This window comes from Sinohyriopsis cumingii, chromosome 2 (genome assembly GCF_028554795.1).
Source record: "Sinohyriopsis cumingii isolate HCF-2022 chromosome 2, ASM2855479v2, whole genome shotgun sequence".
Taxonomy (NCBI): Eukaryota; Metazoa; Mollusca; class Bivalvia; order Unionida; family Unionidae; genus Sinohyriopsis; species Sinohyriopsis cumingii.
Window position 1 is genome coordinate 162,884,197 of NC_142962.1, and position 20,655 is coordinate 162,904,851.

At 36.4% G+C, this 20,655-nt stretch overlaps 1 protein-coding gene across 1 annotated transcript; it reads right to left on the reverse strand.

Moving 5' to 3' along the window:
• Positions 1-1,960: 1,960 nt before the first annotated feature.
• Positions 1,961-20,135, reverse strand: LOC149806228 (uncharacterized). The gene is made up of 3 exons (XM_089951181.1): positions 19,951-20,135; positions 14,589-14,669; positions 1,961-4,755 (listed from the first exon to the last, which is right to left on the reverse strand). The coding sequence occupies exons 1-3, from the start codon at positions 20,060-20,062 to the stop codon at positions 4,652-4,654; spliced, it is 297 nt and encodes a 98-aa protein (XP_089807307.1). The 5' UTR covers positions 20,063-20,135; the 3' UTR covers positions 1,961-4,651.
• Positions 20,136-20,655: the final 520 nt, after the last annotated feature.

Here is a 20,655-nt window from a genome sequence, read left to right on the forward strand (position 1 = left end):
AAGAAGTATTTTTTTTATATCATTAAGGTCAAGCACTGGTTTCTTCAACAGAGATTTTACATGGGCATTTAAAAAAAAAAATGATGTTAATTTCCACTATAAAAGAAATGTATTAACTACATTGGTTAATGAAGGTAATATTGAATCAAAGCACTTGAACAGCAGTAATGTAAGAATCCAATCAAGTTCACATGATTGGGGGGTTTCATCAAGATTGTACATAAGAAATTCATAAAGACTGACTCAAAGGCTATTAAAGGCTGCCTTTGAAAATCTGTATCTTAACTGCATGGTAACACTGAGTTGATTGAAATTGTGTTGTCAAGTGTATCTCTAATGGTTTGCACTTTGTCACTAAAGAAATATGCAAACAGGTCTAGAAGTCGACTGGAGAAAAGGTCTTTGAAATGTGTGTACGTCTTTGACATTAGCTAGTTAGTAATACCTTTGCACCTGAAGCTTTCAGTGACATTAGTACTGAACAAGTTGATTTTGCTGCTAGAACCGTTTGACATTTTACTAAGCAGCTTCATAAACTTGCTCAAGAATAGAAATGGATGAAAGTCAAAGCATTGCTGAGGCATGTTTGTCAAGCAATGAACACAAGTACTTATCAAGTTGTCCTGCTGTAGGTTTGCTTGAATCTCATGCATTAGCTGGGTTCTGTAAATTAATCATATGACGGTTTCTCTGCTGCAAGTTCATGAGACACCACTTTAGACTGTAGATTATCATCAGGTCTATGGAGAATCCAGTCCAAAATGTGGGATGCAGTCCAAAATGTGACCATGTTTATAGGTGTGTGGTCAAAACTGAAGATTACTGTGTAATTAAGATGGTAGAGTATGAAGTTTTTTGCAACAACAGGAATTACAAATCTGTGGAAGTGGTGGGGAATGACCTAATGGAATAACCAGGAGGTATTGGCTCATCATTTGATACATGTTTACTTTATATAGTATATGTTTAACTCAGATCTATCTGACATTTATTGCAGTCATTTCCAGTCCTAATTCTCAGGTCCCATCACAAATATTTATAACCCTGCCCCTGAGGTAGATTACAAGCCAACAATTGTTAACTACATTTGTTAAGATTGACAATGAATGTTGATCCCACATACAATGTCACAAGAGCAAGAAAACTAGGTCAATGTGACAGGTTGTTAAGGGTGTGAATAATTATGGTAAGCTGTCATAGATGGAGCTGATTACCAAATTCAATAACTGAAATGTTTTAAGAGGGTTGCTCTGATGCACTTCCGCTAATACTGAGCAAGAATCCTTAGGACAAATATGCATTTAATCTTCACAATGATGCAAGCAAAACCACACAAAAAATAAGAACTTTGCAACTAGAAAAGTCATAGCTATGTCATACCAAATCATAACTATGTCATACCAAATCATAAATATGTCTTACCAAATCATAACTATGTCTTACCAAATCATATCTGTCTTACCAAATCATATCTATGTCTTACCAAATCATAACCATGCCTTACCAAATCATAATTATGTCTTACCAAATCATAACAATGTCTTACCAAATCATAACTATGTCTTACCAAATCATAACTATGTCATACAAATTATAACTATGTCATACCAAATCATAACTATTTCTTACCAAATCATAACAATGTCTTACCAAATCATAACTATGTCATACCAAATCATAACTATGTCATACCAAATCATAACCATGCCTTACCAAATCATAACTATGTCATACCAAATCATAACTATGTCATACCAAATCATAACTATGTCTTACCAAATCATAACTATGTCTTACCTGCGGTTCACAGTCATACCCTTGTTTTCATGTGATTCAAATAGTGCAGTTAAAGAATCTCAAAACAAACATAATTTAGAAATTTATTCTAAGATGATAAGAAAAACAAAAATATATATGATAAAGAAACTTACTGCAAGATTATAAGAAAAACAAAAGTATATTTGATAAAGAAATTTATTACAAGATTATAAGAAAAACAAAAAATATATTTAATAGTATATGACATAAATAAGCCAATTGTGATGTCCATGAGCAATTTCATCACAAAACTCTGAATAAAAAGTGTAGTCAATGATGCATCACGAAAAAAATGCATATCCATTACATGAGGTGTATGACAAATATCACTGTACATCTGTGTCAACTTGTTTCTAATCCATTATTGAGCATCTGTGTAGACTTTTTCTAATCCATCATGAAATTAAAACCATTCAAGGATATTGTGTAATCAATGGAAAAATATTATGGTTTTTCTAAAATGGTTTCCAGCAGATTTTGAGTCCTAACACTGCTCCTGGTGTAGTAAACAAGCATGACAACCAGACAAGGATTCAATGAGTAATTGCTTTCTGGCCTAAACTTCCAAATGTTCAAGAGTCATTTGACAACTGTAAGACAAGTTTTATTAGCAATGCGTAAGTGGTGCTAATATAGTTCTGCTCCATATCTGAAATGAAATTCAATTCTCTTAAAAACCAATATTTTTTTCATGCCAACTGACACAGGTATCTACTGTTTAAAGTACCAATGAAATGTGAAAATTTCTCATAAAATAGAAGCATACTCAATTTTCACACCATATGATTATCATAGATATGTACATACAGAAACATATCTTCATTGATGCCTTTTTGTCCAAGCCATACAGACACATATCTTCATTGATGCCTTCTTGTCCAAGCCATATAGACACATATCTTCACTGATGCCTTCTTGTCCAAGCCATATAGACACATATCTTCATTGATGCATTCTTGTCCAAGCCATATATGGTCTCGATTTTGTATCTGTAAGACTTGTTGTTGAAAACAAGTTCTTTTTGTCTTCTCATGAAACTTCTTGTAAAATAAAAATATCCTATGAAAGGACTAAGGCTCTACTGGTTGAAAAAAATTTGTAGGAACTTGTGAGAAGTCTGTTTATTTCTTCCATCCTTCCTTGAGAAACTCCAGTTATTTCACAAAATAAATGCAGTGTAAAAATCTTTGTTACGGCCTTTGACTTTAAACCTGATATCATGGATATTCTGTAATATCATTCAACTAATTGTGATATACCTACATGCTAGGTTTGATTTAATTCATAACTATGTTTGTTTTTCTATTCAAGGTATTCTTCAGCCATACTGGCAAATTGTGCATTTATACTTGTTTTATCATGCTCATGAATCATCCCAGATAAAAAGCTAAATCAAGACCTCTGACCCTGAAATCAATATCAGATTATAAATTTTGTTGATTAAAAAATACAAAGTCTGGTCAAAATTCATTTGAATATGTACAAAAAATCACCAGGTTCATTTAACTTGACCACAGGGTCAAGGTCAGGTTTTTCACATTATGGTGGATATATCAGTGGTCAGATCTGCACAAGATTCATCAGAACCAATTACATATTGCAAAAGGTATATTAGTCTAAACCCTGCATCAATGCCACCATTCTTACAAGAGTAGTGTTTTAGCGAAACACCATGTCAATGCCACCATTTTACAAGAGTAGTGTTTTAGCGAAAACCCACATCAATGCCACTATTCTTACAAGAGATGTGCTTTAGCAAAAACACCATGTCAATGCCACCATTTTCACAAGAGTAGTCTTTTAGTGAAAACCCCGTGTCAGTGCCACCATTTTTACAGGAGTTGTCTTTTAGTGAAAATCCCATGTCAATGGCACCATTCTTACAAGAGTAGTGTTTTAGTGAAAACCCCCATGTCAATGTCACCATTCTTACAAGAGTAGAAGTGATAAGATTTTTTAAATGGCCCCTATGGATGCCACAATGGAGGTCAGATCAGTATATTTTTCATTTAGGACCAGCTACATACTGTTACAATGGCCCGTGTGGATGCCATGATGGAGGTCAGATCAGTATAATTTTCATTCAGGACCCACTACAAACTGTTATAGTGATATGTCCATATCAGTACAAGTATCCATACAACAAGTAGCCAGATTTCAAGATGACCACTCAGGCTGCCATGCAGAGGATGGCTGACCATCACTGCAATAAGTTTTCATGAAACATTTGATAATAATTGGATTGTCATTATTACCACTATAGCAGCCATATGGGAATGCATTATTTTTAATTTGGGACCAGATATAAATTATTTTTCTGAAAACCCCATTTTGATTTGACCATCTGGACATCAAAGTTGATGAAACAAGACCTATACCACTGCAACAAAGCTAGACAAGACTGGCCCCATTATCCTTTCCACCCATCTAAGAAACATTTTGGTGAAAACAATATTCTAATGTGGCCATCCATTCAGCAGAAGTTTATATAAGATTTTCAAGATGGCTGCCATAATGAATATAAGACTGGAACCATTTTCATTTACATGTCATGAGAAGTCTTTTAGTTAAAATCCCATGTTGATATGACCATCTGTTCTAAAGAGGCAATCTTAACATGATGGCTGTCATGCAACAATACTGGATTTCAGACTGGCAAAAATCTCAGTTAGAAGCAGCCAGACATCAATGTGAAAATGCCTAACTTTCCTCCTAGCAGTTTAGGAGGAATAGCAATAACAAGCAACTGTAAATAGAACATGGACAGACACAGGACCACTGCAAAAGCTATTCTGCTATTCAACCAGTAGGGCTATAAATCAGAAACAAATTATCACTTAAATCCCAGAATCTTCTCAACAGATGGATAACGCCAGTCATCTTCTTCGAATGATTTGAGATAATCCCTCAGCTGCTTCAACCTCTGCTCATGGAGATCTGAAAGCAAACAGACTGTAAGTACCATATTTACCGTATGTGTTGGGACACCGTATTTGCTGATACAGCATAAATTAATTTTAACATGGATGAAATTCTAGTGTACTTTGATTGCATTCCTGGATGGTGTGAGAATTATCAAGATTGGTGCAGATTTTAAAAAGTCTGACTTTAGTCCTTCCAGTCTCCATTTCAGGTGATGTGTTGCCTTTAACTACAAAACAAAAATATTCAAGCACTGAAAGAATGGATCCTACGTGTGCAGGAGAAGGGTTGTGTTGATGAAATGCTGCTGCAGTAGATTAAAGAATTTTATCTCAAGTACACAGTTTTATATTTTTTTAAAATAAAATTTCAGTTTGTGTGCATTTTCCAACATGTAATTTTCAAATGATTTAAAAGGTGTCTCACAACTTAAGACTTGAAAAAACGATGTGTCCAAGAACACAGTCCACATGTAGGCAAAATCATCAGCTTCTCTTCTGGCCTTCACAAATTCATCAGATGATTTTATTTTCTCCAAATATTCTGGGTGAAACTGGGTCATCAATGTCCATGCACGAAGCACTATATTGTGTCACTTCAAAAACTGTTCTATTGTTTCAATTTTCCCATGAATACCATTGAAAAGGAACCTAAGTTAGCTTCCACATCTCGGCTATCTTTGTATATTCAAAAAAAAGAAATCTGCACAGTTAAAAGAATTCAAATGTCGGCTTCTGATGTCAGCTTGCTTTGCAATAAAATAACCTATGTGGTTATATCATTTAAAAAAAGAAAAACTGGCTTTAAAGTATCCAAAGTCGGCTTCCAAGGTCAGCTTGCTTTGTAATAAAAATAACCTTTGTCTTTGATGTCCTGTTGGTAAGTTCAAACAATAAGTTTACTGCTCACTGCCAGTTGTGTTTATTCACCACCCAGGCTTCTATGTGCTTGGCATCTGTAGTTATAATTAATATAAAAGGGCATTGATGTCTGCAGGTACATAGTATACACAGCAATAACTTTAATGATACTCTTGTAACCAGTGCTAGCAAAATGATTGTCACTTGCACTCAAATGAAGGTATTTTCAAATAATTATTTTTAATTGTGAGATACTGTCATATAGTTGACCTGGATATAATTCAATCTTGATTATTTTGCACCTAACATCATGTCATGTGTGAATGGCAGATGTTTTCAAGCAACTGGTTGATTATTTCCCTCTCATTATATTACAGTATGTAAGCCTACGCTACATACATAGATTTTGTGGATATATTTTATTCTTTAATGCTTATGTTGAAAAAAGGAATAGATGGTAACAATACAAGATTAGCTTCTCACTTTTTATTATCAAACAAGCGTTCTGTTTATCTATTTTATTGCAACGTGCAGTGGGAAGCAGAAATGCAATACAAATTTATTGTGTTTCTTAAGTCTTGGGACATATGACCAAGGTGAAAAAGTTTCACCATAAGTTCTAGGACAGGAAAAAATATAATTATTTTAAGGTGTCAAAATATATAGGATAAATACGGTAGTTATGAACATACATAGGACAGACCAAATACACCTTTGTGTGACACAAGAGTAGTCAAGAATAAACAAACATAGAACATACCAAATACACCTTTATGTGACATGAAAGTAATTATGAATAAACAAAGGACAGATCAAATACACCTTTATGTGCCATTAAATTAGTCATGAATAAGCAAACATAGAACATACCAAATAAACCTTTATGTGACATGAAAGTAAGTTAAAGTAGTCAAGAATAAACAAAGAACAGACCAAATACACCTTTATGTGGCATAACAGTAGTCATGAATAAACAGAACACACCGAATACACCTTTATGTGACATGAAAGTAGTCAAGAATAAACAAAGAACACACCAAATACACCTTTATGTGACATGAAAGTAGTCAAGAATAAACAAAGAACACACCAAATACACCTTTATGTGACATGAAAGTAGTCAAGAATAAGAAGCAAACCATAACTAGACCAACAGCTTATCACAAGGTATACTGATTACCAATCAACTTGTGAACTAGAGCAAATTGCCACTCAGTATATTCTAACCATTCCCCTAACAGCATTCTTCCTTTCATTGCTTACAGTGTAAACCAACTGTTCCCCTAACCCAATTCTTCTTTTTATTGCATACAGTGTATTCCATCCATTCCCTTGGTATTCATCCCCCACCCACTGACAGTGCCCTAAAGCAAAATATGTCAAAAGAATGACAGTTCTTACAACATGACACAGAATCTGATGTACTAAAATTTATTTTACATCCTGGAGCATGTATACCCAAAATGTAACTGATATTATAGCTTGTCTATCTGACTTTGGTTTGAAGCAAGTGATTAAAAGAAATTGCATTCAGTATGAATGGAGATAGATCCTAACAAGTATTGTGTAAAAGAAATTAACCTTGTTTTCGATTCAGCAAATGCAAATTAAGACACTGAAGGGATCTTTGTCCATTAAACGTATCAATTTCAAGGAAAACTGATGTGACTGTGTGATAACAAGACCCCAGAGAGAGTGTGATAACAAGACAACAGAGAGGGTGTGATAACATGACATCAGAGAGAGTTTCCTACTTGTGCATTAAGATCAGTACAAGAAAACTATATTCACTGACTGGAGATGCAGCTGGATGCCACATTTGCTTTTTCACTTAAGATTATAAATCCATTAGATGACTCTTCAAATAAATAGTCATCTGTACCTGAAACATTTTAAGCCATTATATATAACAAGTGACTTTCTACTAAGCTACTGTGAAATTTGGTACATGTTACATTTTGGCTATCAAATAACTCACTGGCAACCACTAGATGTAACAATTGTCATTTTGCTAAAGTACTGTGAAATTTGGTACATGTTACATTTTGGCTATCAAATAACTCACTGGCAACCACTAGATGTAACAAGTGACATTAAACTAAGGTACTATGAAATTTGGTACATGTTCCAATTTGGTTATCAAAATAAATCATTGGCAACCACTAGATATAATAAATGGCATTATACCAAGGTTTTGTGAAATTTGGTAAATGTTACATCTCAGCCATAAAAATAAAATAAAGGATGTTGTTACTTAAATCTTACAGCCGCCTTTTCATTTTCAAGTAATAATTACTTTTATGAAAGGGACTCAAGGATTTAAACTACAATGCTATTCATACTTCAAAATCTGGTAAACATATAACAATAATGGTTTTGACACTGAGGATATGTTACATCTGTTAGTTATATGTTCATAACAGACAGAGGACATGTTACATCTGTTAGTTGTAATATGTCTGTAACAGACTGAGGACATGTTACATCTGTTAGTTATATGTTCATAACAGACTGAGGACATGTTACATCTGTTAGTTATATGTCCATAACAGACAGAGGACAGGTCACATCTGTTAGTTATAATATGTCCGTAACAGACTGAGGACATTTTACATCTGTTAGTTATATGTCCATAACAGACAGAGGACAGGTCACATTTGTTAGTTATAATATGTCCGTAACAGACTGAGGACATGTTACATCTGTTAGTTTTATGTCCATAACAGACTAAGGACATGTTACATCTCTGTTATTTATATGTCCATAACAGACAGAGGACATGTTACATTTGTTAGTTATGTCTGTAACAGACTGAGGACATGGTACATCTCTGTTATTTATACGAGGACATGTTACATCTGTTATTTATATGAGGATCTGTTACATCTCTGTTATTTATATGTCCATAACAGACAGAGAACATGTTACATCTGCTAGTTATACATGTATGTCCAAAACAGACTGAGGACATGTTACATCTCTGTTATTTATATGAGGATATGTTACATCTCTGTTATTTATGTCCATAACAGACTGGGGGCCCTGAGTGGCCGAGTGGTCTAAAGCGCTCTCTGTTATGGATCACTGCCATCTCACCTCTGTCTGCGTATGTTCGAGTCTCGGATTCGGCAAATGTGGGTATGTGAGAAAGCTTGCCAGTAGCTTCTCGTGGGTCGGTGGTTCTTCCCAGGGTTTTCCCTCCACCATTAATACTGGCCGCCATGTATAGCCTATCGTGTGCTGAAAAATGGCGTTAAACCCCACAACAACATAACAGAATGAGGACAATTTACATCTCTGTTATTTATATGAGTACATGTTACATCTGTTATTTATGAGGATCTGTTACATCTCTGTTATTTATATGTCCATAACAGACTGAGGACATGTTACATCTGTGTTATGAAATCATTCTCGATCCAGTAATAGAAAGAGTTAATGATGTGAAATCTTCCTTCTTCCAAAATTGGCAAATGAGTTAAGAAAATAGCGTGAAAGTGACAAAATGCAGCTCTGATCACATCCTTCAAAGATTAGTTAGATGAGGAATCTGATCACATCCTTCAAAGATTATTGAGTTAGATGAGGAAACAATGACATGAACCTCACAGGCTTTACTCTCTTGATATTTATGCAATCCACCTGGAAATGGTGAAAGCAATCCACCTGGAAATGGTGAAAGCAATCCACCTGGAAATGGTGAAAGCTGAAATATCAGCTGAATTTAATTGGGTAGGAAAAGACATTTCCTTCCCTTCTACTCCCTTTACATGCTGCCAAGTAAAAAAAACCTAACTGGACATAAAAAATAAGCTTAGTCATCCCTATACAACTGAGAGTCACTGTGGATCTCAAACAGGAGTGGAGCAACTGAAGAAAGCTGTTTTTCACTAGAAAACCTGGTTGACAAAGGAGAGAAACTGATTCATAATTCACACTGTACCTGATACTGATAGAGCCCTGCTCTATGAATAGGGCATGGAGCTCACTGCTTCATCTCACAGACATTAAGGCAAGCAAGAAAACTATATTGAGGGTAAGATACTAAAAGGAAGCTTCACCACAAATTTCATAGGGCTAAAGCTGCCCTGCAAAGGAGGTTCTAAACCTACATAAAGAGAGAAGGTGCGTGTGTGCCTCTTTGCTGACTGAGGTACACTACCATTGATGTATTGTCAGAGCAGACCATCATGCTGTGACCTCTTATTTGTCGGACGCACCCCTGAAAGCCTGAAAACACTGCCCTCATTTGCAAATTGTTTATGTGGAGATTAGATTATTCCTGAGACCATAAACTCTGCTAACAGATAAGAACTGGTTTAGGGAGGTGCATGGGGACCCTGGCCAGAAGCCACTCTCAATTAGCCATCAATTTAGATGGTGGTGGAAATCCCAACTCAGAGAAATCAATGCATTCAAGGCATTTCTGTTGGTTTTCCATGCCACTAAAACTAAAAATTGGAGTGGACGCAAGTGAAGGCTGCCTGTGGCATTCAAGGTACCCAGCAATGAGAGAACATGATGGGCTGACAACTCACTCTCAACATCTCCAACAGGATAATGTCTGTTCAGTCCAGTGGAACTAGGTCAAACCCTATGTCTGTTAAAAATTTATCCCAGGTAGAAAAAATCTTGAGATAGATTTAGCTCTGATGTCTCATAGTTTGATTGGAGAACAAGCCTGTACATTATGGATCAACAGTGAGACAGGTCTAGTCTGCCGTTGTCAATCAACAAATCATCAAAACATTGTAGGACTAGAATAGCAAAACTTTAAATGGGTAGCAATTACTCCTTATGGATCTGGTAATAGCTCTGGGTGAGGAGGTTAAGCCAAACGGGAGAGCTCAGAAATGGAATACATCCCCATCCAAAGAAAATGTGAGGTTCTTCCTGTGTGTTGGAAAAACAGGAATGTGAAGACATGCATCCAAGACTGATGAAGACAACTCGATCATCTGGTCTTATGGTATTCCTGACTGAGGCTGTGGTCTTCATCTTGAATGGTTCCTCCAGCAATTTGTTTATGAGGAAAGGTCAATAATTAGAAGAGACTTTATGCCTGTTTTAGTAACTGGGAATAGAAATCCAGAGATCTGTCTTTTAACACCCTCTCAACTGCAACCTTCCAGTGATGGAAATGGGCCTCTTCCTTTAACTGGGTCAGATTAACCCATAGAGGATAGAGGATGTTACAAGAAGAGGGAGATCCCAGAACCAAAGCTGGTAACCATCCTTATGATAGAAAGGACCCAACCACCATCCATTATGCCTGACCAAGCCTGCAAAAAAGAGATATACTCTGGCACCATAGGGAACCAAAAGGAAAAGGTACGGTCTGCAAGAGAGGAAGCAAGAATCATAGAGCTTTCCAACCGTGTACTTAGGAAAGGGTGCAGGCTGTGTGAACTTCTTACCTGGGACTTTGCGGAATGCACATCCACAACCCCCACCACCACCAAAGGTGAGCTCTGAAATGGGGCTGTTGACTTAAAAAATCCAGCCAGTAAGCTCTGAGAGAAGTCAGGATGATTCCACTTCTTTGTTGGTTTTGAAAAGCCAGAAGTGCACATAAGGAACCTGCATTGATGGTCCCTCAAATCCTGACTAGCCACAGAAGGGATCAACCCTCCAAAGAGTCTCATCAACCAGGATGGGTGGGGAAGGCAGCACTCCCAAGATTTTTACTGTGGCCCAATTGACCTTCTTTAAATTTCAGTGTGGAATTGATGGCTGAGTTGATGTTCTTTAGAGAGATTGGCAAGTGGTCACTGCAGTGAAGGTCATCAGAGAGACTGGCAAGTGGTCACTGCAGTGAAGGTTGTTTTTCATTGGCTATTTTGCTCACCCATGTGCAGAAGGGTCAAAGTTGACGTTCTTTCTTATGCTTATTGGACCTATCATTTTTGTGTCCTGGACACTTTTTTTCTCCAAAACCCCATCTTATCCCACTTTTACAAAGGTTCTCCTGTCTGTGTGTAGTTCAGTTCAGACTGGTCTGCCTTAGACGTGAGGCCAAAAAGTTTAAACTCCAGACACAAAATAAAATTCCGACGAGCGAATTTTGGGTGTAAAATAAATCGGGTAGAAAAAATACATTTTTCCCTCTATATTTTGTAATGCGACTAGAAATTCCAGATTATTTGGTAGCATTGTAAAGCTACATCAGTCTACTTTTCTGTAATACCAACAACTTTAGTGTATCTTTCATGAACTTGATGCTACAGAGCTCAGAAGTAGGGTACAAAGTCTTGACATTTAAACGAGGTACCAGGGGTTAATGAGTTAAAAGGGTTTTCAGTAGACAAAGCACTGCACTTAAAAACAGAAAAGTAGCACTGAAGTTGACTTTAAATCCTTGAAAATTCTACTGTATGATGGTGTTCTTCATTATAAATTACAAGCAGAAATTGTGTAGTAATTAGCTTATATTTTTCATGAGGGGGCACTTACATTTGTTTATTTATCAGGAGTTAGTACAACAATAAATACTTTGTTTGCAGGTCTGGAGTCCCATTGGTTACAAAATCAGTTTCTTCTTCATCCATGTCCTCAAAGCCACCAATCCTATTATGCAGCTTTACAGGGTAATGACCTTCTGTTTCTTTTTGCCGTTTGGTGATATGGTGTTGGGGTATTATTGAATGCTGTCTGTGTGGAGACAGTGCTTTTCTGAGGCTTATAATGAGGAATATTTGAAAATGATGCTGCATCATTTCAACTTGTTTGGGTCTGTGCATCCTTTGTTTTCTTTGGACTGGTCTGTACTATAGTTGAGAACGTTGGAACATGCAGGGAGGTACTAGATTCTACCATCTTTCTGGCCTCTGGAAAGGGTATATTGGAGGTACATTTCACCCTCTGAATTTCCTACTCCTGTTTCCAGGTTTTTAAGTCCTTTGAGTTGGCATGGTAATTTTGCGACTGTTTACACAATGTGATGTGGCTTTACATGGGATTCCCTATGGTAAGAGCTGCCAAATTGGCCACATCAGCTTCACATACAGCTTTTGGAGCATCTGTCTTCTTGATGACCGTACTTCGGACACTTAAAAGATTGAAGTGGGTTTAGTATGCATATTTCAACTTTGACCAAAAAAATCAGACTTTTAATACCCTGGATAGTGTTGGCGTGCAGAAGGTAATTATGATGGTACTGGTGTGTTGCAGGTACGTATGATTGTGTGGGTATGTTGAAAGTAGGTATGATGGTGTGGGTATGTTGAAAGTAGGTATGATGGTGTGGGTATGTTGAAAGTAGGTATGATAGTGTGGGTATGTTGAAAGTAGGTATGATGGTGTGGGTATGTTGAAAGTAGGTATGATGGTGTGGGTATGTTGAAAGTAGGTATGATGGTGTGGGTATGTTGAAAGTAGGTATGATAGTTTTGGTGTGTTGAAGGTAAGCATGATGGTGTTGGTGCATTGAAAGTAGTATGATAATTTTGGTGTGTTGAAGGTAAGTATGATGGTGTTGGTGTGTTGCAGGTAAGTATGATGGTGTGGGTATGTTGAAAGTAGGTATGATAGTTTTGGTGTGTTGAAGGTAAGTATGATGGTGTTGGTGTGTTGAAGGTACGTATGATGATGTGGGTATGTTGAAAGTAGGTATGATGGTGTGGGTATGTTGAAAGTAGGTATGATAGTTTTGGTGTGTTGAATGTAAGTATGATGGTGTTGGTATGTTGAAGTATGATGGTGTTGGTGTCCTACACATTTCCATTTTATACAGATTCAACAAATGGCAGTGACATCTTGGTTCTTCATGCCTTTTATGATTTCTATATTGCTGACTCCCACCAAGTCATGGCACAGAATCATGCCCTTGGATGAATTCAGTGAAGAGTGAGCAAAGGTGGCCACTGTTATGTCAAACAAAGTTTTCATTTTCTGCATGTTTTATGATTTCCATTTATTCTCTTTGCTCACACTCCACAAGCTGCCCAATTCAATATTTGTAAAATTTTGGGGTGTGCCAACTAGCCCAGTTATAGTCTTTTCAACTATAAATGGAGATAGTGCCACAAGTGATCTGGATACATCTTGTGATTGAATTACCATGTAGTATGGGAATTACTCCACACCACAAGTTATCTGGATACATCTTGTAATTGAATTACCATGTAGTATGAGAATTACTCCACACCACAAGTCATCTGGATACACCTTGTAATTGAATTACCATGTAGTATGGGAATTACTCCACACCACAAGTTATCTGGATACATCTTGTAATTGAATTACCATGTAGTATGGGAATTACTCCACACCACAAGTCATCTGGATACACCTTGTAATTGAATTACCATGTAGTATTGGAATTACTCCACACCACAAGTTATCTGGATACATCTTGTGATTGAATTACCATGTAGTATGAGAATTACTCCACACCACAAGTTATCTGGATACATCTTGTGATTGAATTACCATGTAGTATGGGAATTACTCCACACCACAAGTTATCTGGATACATCTTGTGATTGAATTACCATGTAGTATGGGAATTACTCCACACCACAAGTCATCTGGATACATCTTGTAATTGAATTACCATGTAGTATTGGAATTATTCCACACCACAAGTTATCTGGATACATCTTGTGATTGAATTACCTTGTAGTATGAGAATTACTCCACACCACAAGTTATCTGGATACATCTTGTGATTGAATTACCATGTAGTATGGGAATTACTCCACACCACAAGTCATCGGGATACATCTTGTGATTGAATTACCATGTAGTATGGGAATTACTCCACACCACATGGTTCACCATCTGGATTATTAATGACTTAGATGCTACCATAATTTCAAATACCTGAAGAATATGTATATTCAGAACTTTGTGATAGTATTCAAACTGTGAAATGGGTGTATGAAAAGTCATATTTTTGACATCAAGTCAAGAATCCCATGTATGTAGGAAAAGTCATATTTATGACATCAAATGATCATCAACTGAAGAATCCCATGTAAAACATACCTCTCTGTAAATTCCTGTGTGACATTTCTATGTCATATTCTATTTGAAGTCGGTTCATGTGACACAAAGATGGGAAGTGGTCTGAAACATAAAAATGATAACAACTCAACCAGCTTTCCAAAAGTCTACAAAATTAGATATGACACTCACTAATTGCTACAATTCATTTATTATGTACCCTTAAGAAATATTATCTGTGCTACAGGTTATAATATTAACCCTTTGACTGTGCTACAGGTTATAATATGAACCTATTAAATGTGCTACAGGTTATAATATTATCCCTTTAACTGTGTTACACATTATAATACCTCAGTGCTCTGAGGTGACAATCACTGCATGCAGACTACCTGTTTCTAGTCCTGGACTTGGCAGCTGTCAAAATTGGTGTTACAGTTTGGACTCTATGTTTAGAGAAATGTGGCCCTTGACTTCAGTTTTTAGAATCCTGCAGAGAGCTACATGTATGTTTCCTTACATGCATTCATTTCATAGCCTATAGGAAAATGTTTGGCTATTAATTACAACAATATTGAGTCATAATGGGATTCTAACACCATCAGAGTTTCAGATGCTGTACACTTTACACAAAAATTACTCTAAATAAATTTACCAAAGCCAGATGCTGACAGAATTTGTTTTTATTATTATATTACCATGGTAATATTCAAGCAATTGAAAGGGATGAAATTGATTCTGGACCATTCCAACATAAAAAAAATGTTTTAAAAACACATTTTACTTTCTCTACAGCTAGTACCCATATCTTCAGCAGACCAATGAGTAATGCATATACTACATCATAGGCATTCAATGTTTCCAGCTTAAGATAATATAAACCACTAACATATGTTGGTGTGTTGACAAATGACAAACACTCACAAGTCTTATTTCTGATGGGCTGATCGTGATTACTTGATCAGATGAGCAGTATACCGATGTGAAGGGCTGGTGGTATGGATCATGATTACTTAATCACCAGCAGTATACACATGTGAAGGGCTGGTGGTATGGAATGTGATTACTTAATCACCAGCAGCATGCATACGTGAAGGGCTGGTGGTATGGAATGTGATTACTTAATCACCAGCAGCATGCATACGTGAAGGGCTGGTGGTATGGATTGTGATTACTTAATCACCAGCAGCATGCATACGTGAAGGGCTGGTGGTATGGAATGTGATTACTTAATCACCAGCAGCATGCATACGTGAAGGGCTGGTGGTATGGAATGTGATTACTTAATCACCAGCAGCATGCATACGTGAAGGGCTGGTGGTATGGATTGTGATTACTTAATCACCAGCAGCATGCATACGTGAAGGGCTGGTGGTATGGAATGTGATTACTTAATCACCAGCAGCATGCATACGTGAAGGGCTGGTGGTATGGAATGTGATTACTTAATGATGAGCAGCATGCATATGTGAACGGCTGGTAGTATGGAATGTGATTACTTAGTCAGATGGGCAGTAGACATGTGGCTAAGTCTGGCTTCAGCAATCACCCAACATCCAATAATGGTATTTTATGCACACAATTTTGGCATCCTGACCCAGGACAATTCAGTGATCAACTGTTTACTGCTTGAAAATATATCAAGCCCAGGCCTTTAGGGTTAGCAATCAGGACTTTCAGGGACCAGAGCTTCTGGGTCCAATATGTGAGAAATTCTCAGAGGATGCACCATTTCTCTCTGTGATACATCCCTGCGACATGCCTCACTTTGCCCCTGGACACCCCCCCCCGCCTTTTCATATTCTGGTCAGCCATGGCCAATCTGCACAATAATTAAATGCTAGACAACAAACCAGTGTGCCTAATTAACATTCAGTTACTCCTGATCATTGCAATTATCTTCTGAAAAGGACTGTCTCTCCAATATACTTCAAAGTAACCTTATTCTATTGAGTGTGTATGTAAGCACCAACAACTGATTGGCAAATAAACAATGCCCCATTTTGCTGTAACGATGTTTAAATTAAACTGGTGATGACATGAATATAAATCAAAGCTTTGTCAGAGTCTGATTTGGACAATATTTTCAAAACATAAATACGCCATAATAATATTAACTACTATTCAAGTACATGTGATTCCTGCAGGGTAATACAGTATCAATAGAAATGTGGTCATTTGTTTATTTTTCCAGTGTCTTGGTAAATTTAATGGTTTGAAATGGAACTAAACTAATTAAACAAATTAATGCTGAAAAGAAACTGTAATCTCTTCCTGTGTTGCTTCCACCTGCATATAGAATTCCAGAATGGCAAAATAAAGCCAATGTGAATTATTATAGCTGTAACATTAAAATTATCACTGTGTTCAGCTTCCTTAGATTTTCAATCTTTAATTATAATGCTAAATATTTCACAAGGAATGAGCTTTAGAAGTCGAATGACCTTGCATATTGGTGACACACATACCATTCTGAATTAGTTCATGGGAAAGAATGGTATTAATATTGAAACTCCTATTTTCAGGGCTTGAACTCCAACTTTATCTTTACAGAAGCAGCCATGGACTGCAACTTTCAAAGACCTATGGAGAATCCAGATAATATTTTTTCACTCAGTATAATACTTCCCATCTCTGTAATTTGTTCTATAAGAAGGCAGGGATTTTCCTAGGACAATTTATTGACTTGTATGCAATCTAAAACTGATGTTTATATTCCATAATTTAGATTTGAAAATTCCCAATTCAGTGAAGGGAATGTTAATATGGAGGAAATAACATTCCTCATTAAGCACTTGAAATACTTTTAGAGATCAAAAAAGACAAAATTCACTCTTTTAAGTCCCTGGATACACCATCAATCATAGTTTTCTTGCACCTGAAACATTTCCAATTCAGTCAGAATGCAAGCCAAGAATACAAAAAATGCCAGTTTATATAATATTTTAGGTCAGTATACAGAATCTTCCAATTGGAAGTAGGTGACTACAGGGCAGCTTTATCTGCCTTTTAGTTACAGTTAATATGACTACACAGCCAACAGCACTGAATACCTTTTCCATTATGTTTCTGTAATATCTGTTATATTAACTGCTTGTCAGATTTCAGGTCTTGCAAGGTTTTCAGTATGGAAGTCAAACCAAAAAGATATTTGTTGTTTGAAAGGTTTCAATATAATTCATGGATTTTAGTATAGCTGTAAATTCTATGGAAAATAAAAGGAAGTTGAACCAATAACTGGCTCAAGATGTCATGAGTTGATGTAATTGTACTTTCAACCTTGTCTCCATCTTTTGAACTGCCTGTGCAGAGATATGCATGGACATGATAGAACTCATAGGAGGCTCCATTATTATTTAATTTACTATTAAAGGCTTCTTAAGCCAGCAAAACACTTTTGTGTGAATGCATAGTTAGAACTTAGTGGCATAAATAAGAAAAATAAAAACTAGGTTAAAGGTTCTCTTCAGAAACAATGTTTAGCCCTGAAAACTAGAGAATAAAAACCAATTTCAATCACTCCTGTTCTTCAATTGGTAAAGATCTCAAACACAAGCTCCGTTCAGAATAACACTGCAGGATCTATAAGTCACCTTCATCCTAGTTCACGCAATAGACACAATGAGCTGGAAAGTTTGGGAATGCTAAAGTGGAAAGTAAAATGAAAGAGTTAAGACTAAATCATCCTCAAAGAATTTTTTTAAGAGAAGTCCATCATATATGAGCCAAAGATTTGCCAAAATCAGCATTACCATTTTGCAACAAGAAGCAGTAAATTTAATTATGGTATGCATTGTGTCAGTAGCACAGCCTCAACTACTTTCTTCTATAATGCCATCAATATTTACAACCTGTAAAACAATTGTATCAAAAACATTTTAAACAAAGATCATTACGAATGAGCTGTTATATTATACTTTTTAAAAGAAAGCAAATCAAGAGATCAGACTGATTCAGATTTCAATGATTTTTGCTAAAATTAATTTTTAGTAATACTTTTTAATTTAGAAAGAAGCTTTTTAATGTGTGATGCTTGTAATTCCTAAGCTTAGTGGTACTTGTGGATCTCTTGTTTGCATGAATGTCTACCTGTCATATATCACAATTGTTTATGATGCTTTTATAATGTACTGTGTCAATATTATTTAATTGTTATATGTATTAAATGTATTACAACTGATTTGCTGATCATACCTAAATTTATTATTATTTTTATTATTATTAAAGGTCAACCATGATATGGATTTGGAAACATTCGCAAACATGACAGATACTAACTTAAAAGAACCTAGACCAACGGGTGAGCAAAATCTGCCCACAGGCCAAATCCTGGTTTATTAAGTTATCTTACATCATAAGGTGTAGCTTTAAAAATTGCTTATTCAGCCTGCACCCTGGAGTATGTTGCCCATGCCTGTACCCTGGAGTATGTTGCCCATGCCTGCACCCTGGAGTATGTTGCCCATGCCTGTACCCTGGAGTATGTTGTCCATGCCTGTACCCTGGAGTATGTTGACCATGCCTGTACCCTTGAGTATGTTGCCCATGCCTGCACTAAGTGGCAGCGAATTAGTCTCATAGGCCATTAGTAATCAATGATATGGCTATATTTCTCTACTAGCTGTTTCAGGCTTGTGTTGTTGTGAAATTTATAGGAGGCATCTACACCTCTCATTGTTAATTTGCAGAATGTAAACAGTGAAATATCAGTAGTCAGCTAGGAAGAAAAACTAGCCACCCACAGCAATAAACATGTGGGTTCTGGGCAAGTAGATTATCTCTAATACAGCTTGAATGGCAACTATTTTGAACTGCATCGACCTGTTTAGTACAGTGTTTTGCAGAATTATCACCAAGGAAATGGGCTTGTGTTTACACTGTTTGCATCACTTGGTGTCAAAAAAGACCTTTAGTCATTCCAAATCCAGGTATACAATTACATTTGGGGTTGGAGTGCATAAAAAAGTTTTGTTATGAACTGCCATTCATTGCCTTCTCTGGTCAAGTGAATTATATTCTTATGCTTTGTTTCAATACTGCTATCTAAAACTATGAACCTTTTTGACCTAACTCGTGTACTGTATTTTCTATGATTTTTTTTTAATACTAGGCAGGTGAATGCGGCATTAAATTTGTGCATAAAAACTGTCCCTTGCAATCCTAGCCGATACTGTGTGCATTTGGATCGTAGCTGGTATAACTGGGACTTATCTACGTAAACTGTCCCTTCCAATATGTTGGGGCAGAGTTAGTCCTACAATATAAGACATAGCACATGTTGTTTAAGTTTTAGTGTGATGTGTCTTACGTTGTAGGACTAGGGCAGAGTTGCATTTGGTTGAAAAGTCTATGTACCCACAAAATGAAAACAGAAAATGGATCAATTACTATCGGGAAAAGTTACCAGATAATCTGTCGTTTTCAGCAACAGGTGATTTGAAGAGTGTTTTCCTTGCTTCAGATGCCATGAATTCAGTGTATAAATTTTTCACTGGTGCGTTATCTGCATTTGCCATTATGGCTTGTATTTTCCATCATTTCGAAGCCTTGCTCACCCACTCCACACACCGAAGACGGAAAAGGGCAAAATTATTCCGATTGTGTTTCTGTGTCAAGGAGACGCATTGACGGTGTCAATATCGTGTTTTTACCGGGATATTCTGTCAGCCATGCATTTTTTGCCCGACTGATTTACTCACACCTCTGCGATCTGGCCTATAATTATTGAAGATAGTATTTAAAGCAAATTGACAAAGAAATCGGCATAATCCACGTCCGTCTAGTAGAAATAGATAAATAACATACGTAGTTTAACTTGTTCTTTCTGAATACGGAATACGAAGATGACACGTCAGTTAATTTTTGAGAGAGAGTGAGAATTTGGAAGTATACATTAGATTTTTAAAATCAACATGTAATCATTTCTGGTTGTATTATAAATACTGAGGAGAAAAAGCAACAGCAACAAGCAACTGTAGTTATTTGCAAACGGTTATTGCAAAAGGAGAATCTCTGTAGAGAAAATGGGCCAGATCTCATATGAATCCATCCTGGCATCAGTCCTATTTGAATTACATATAAATGATATGCCCTCGTCCCCACAGTTCAA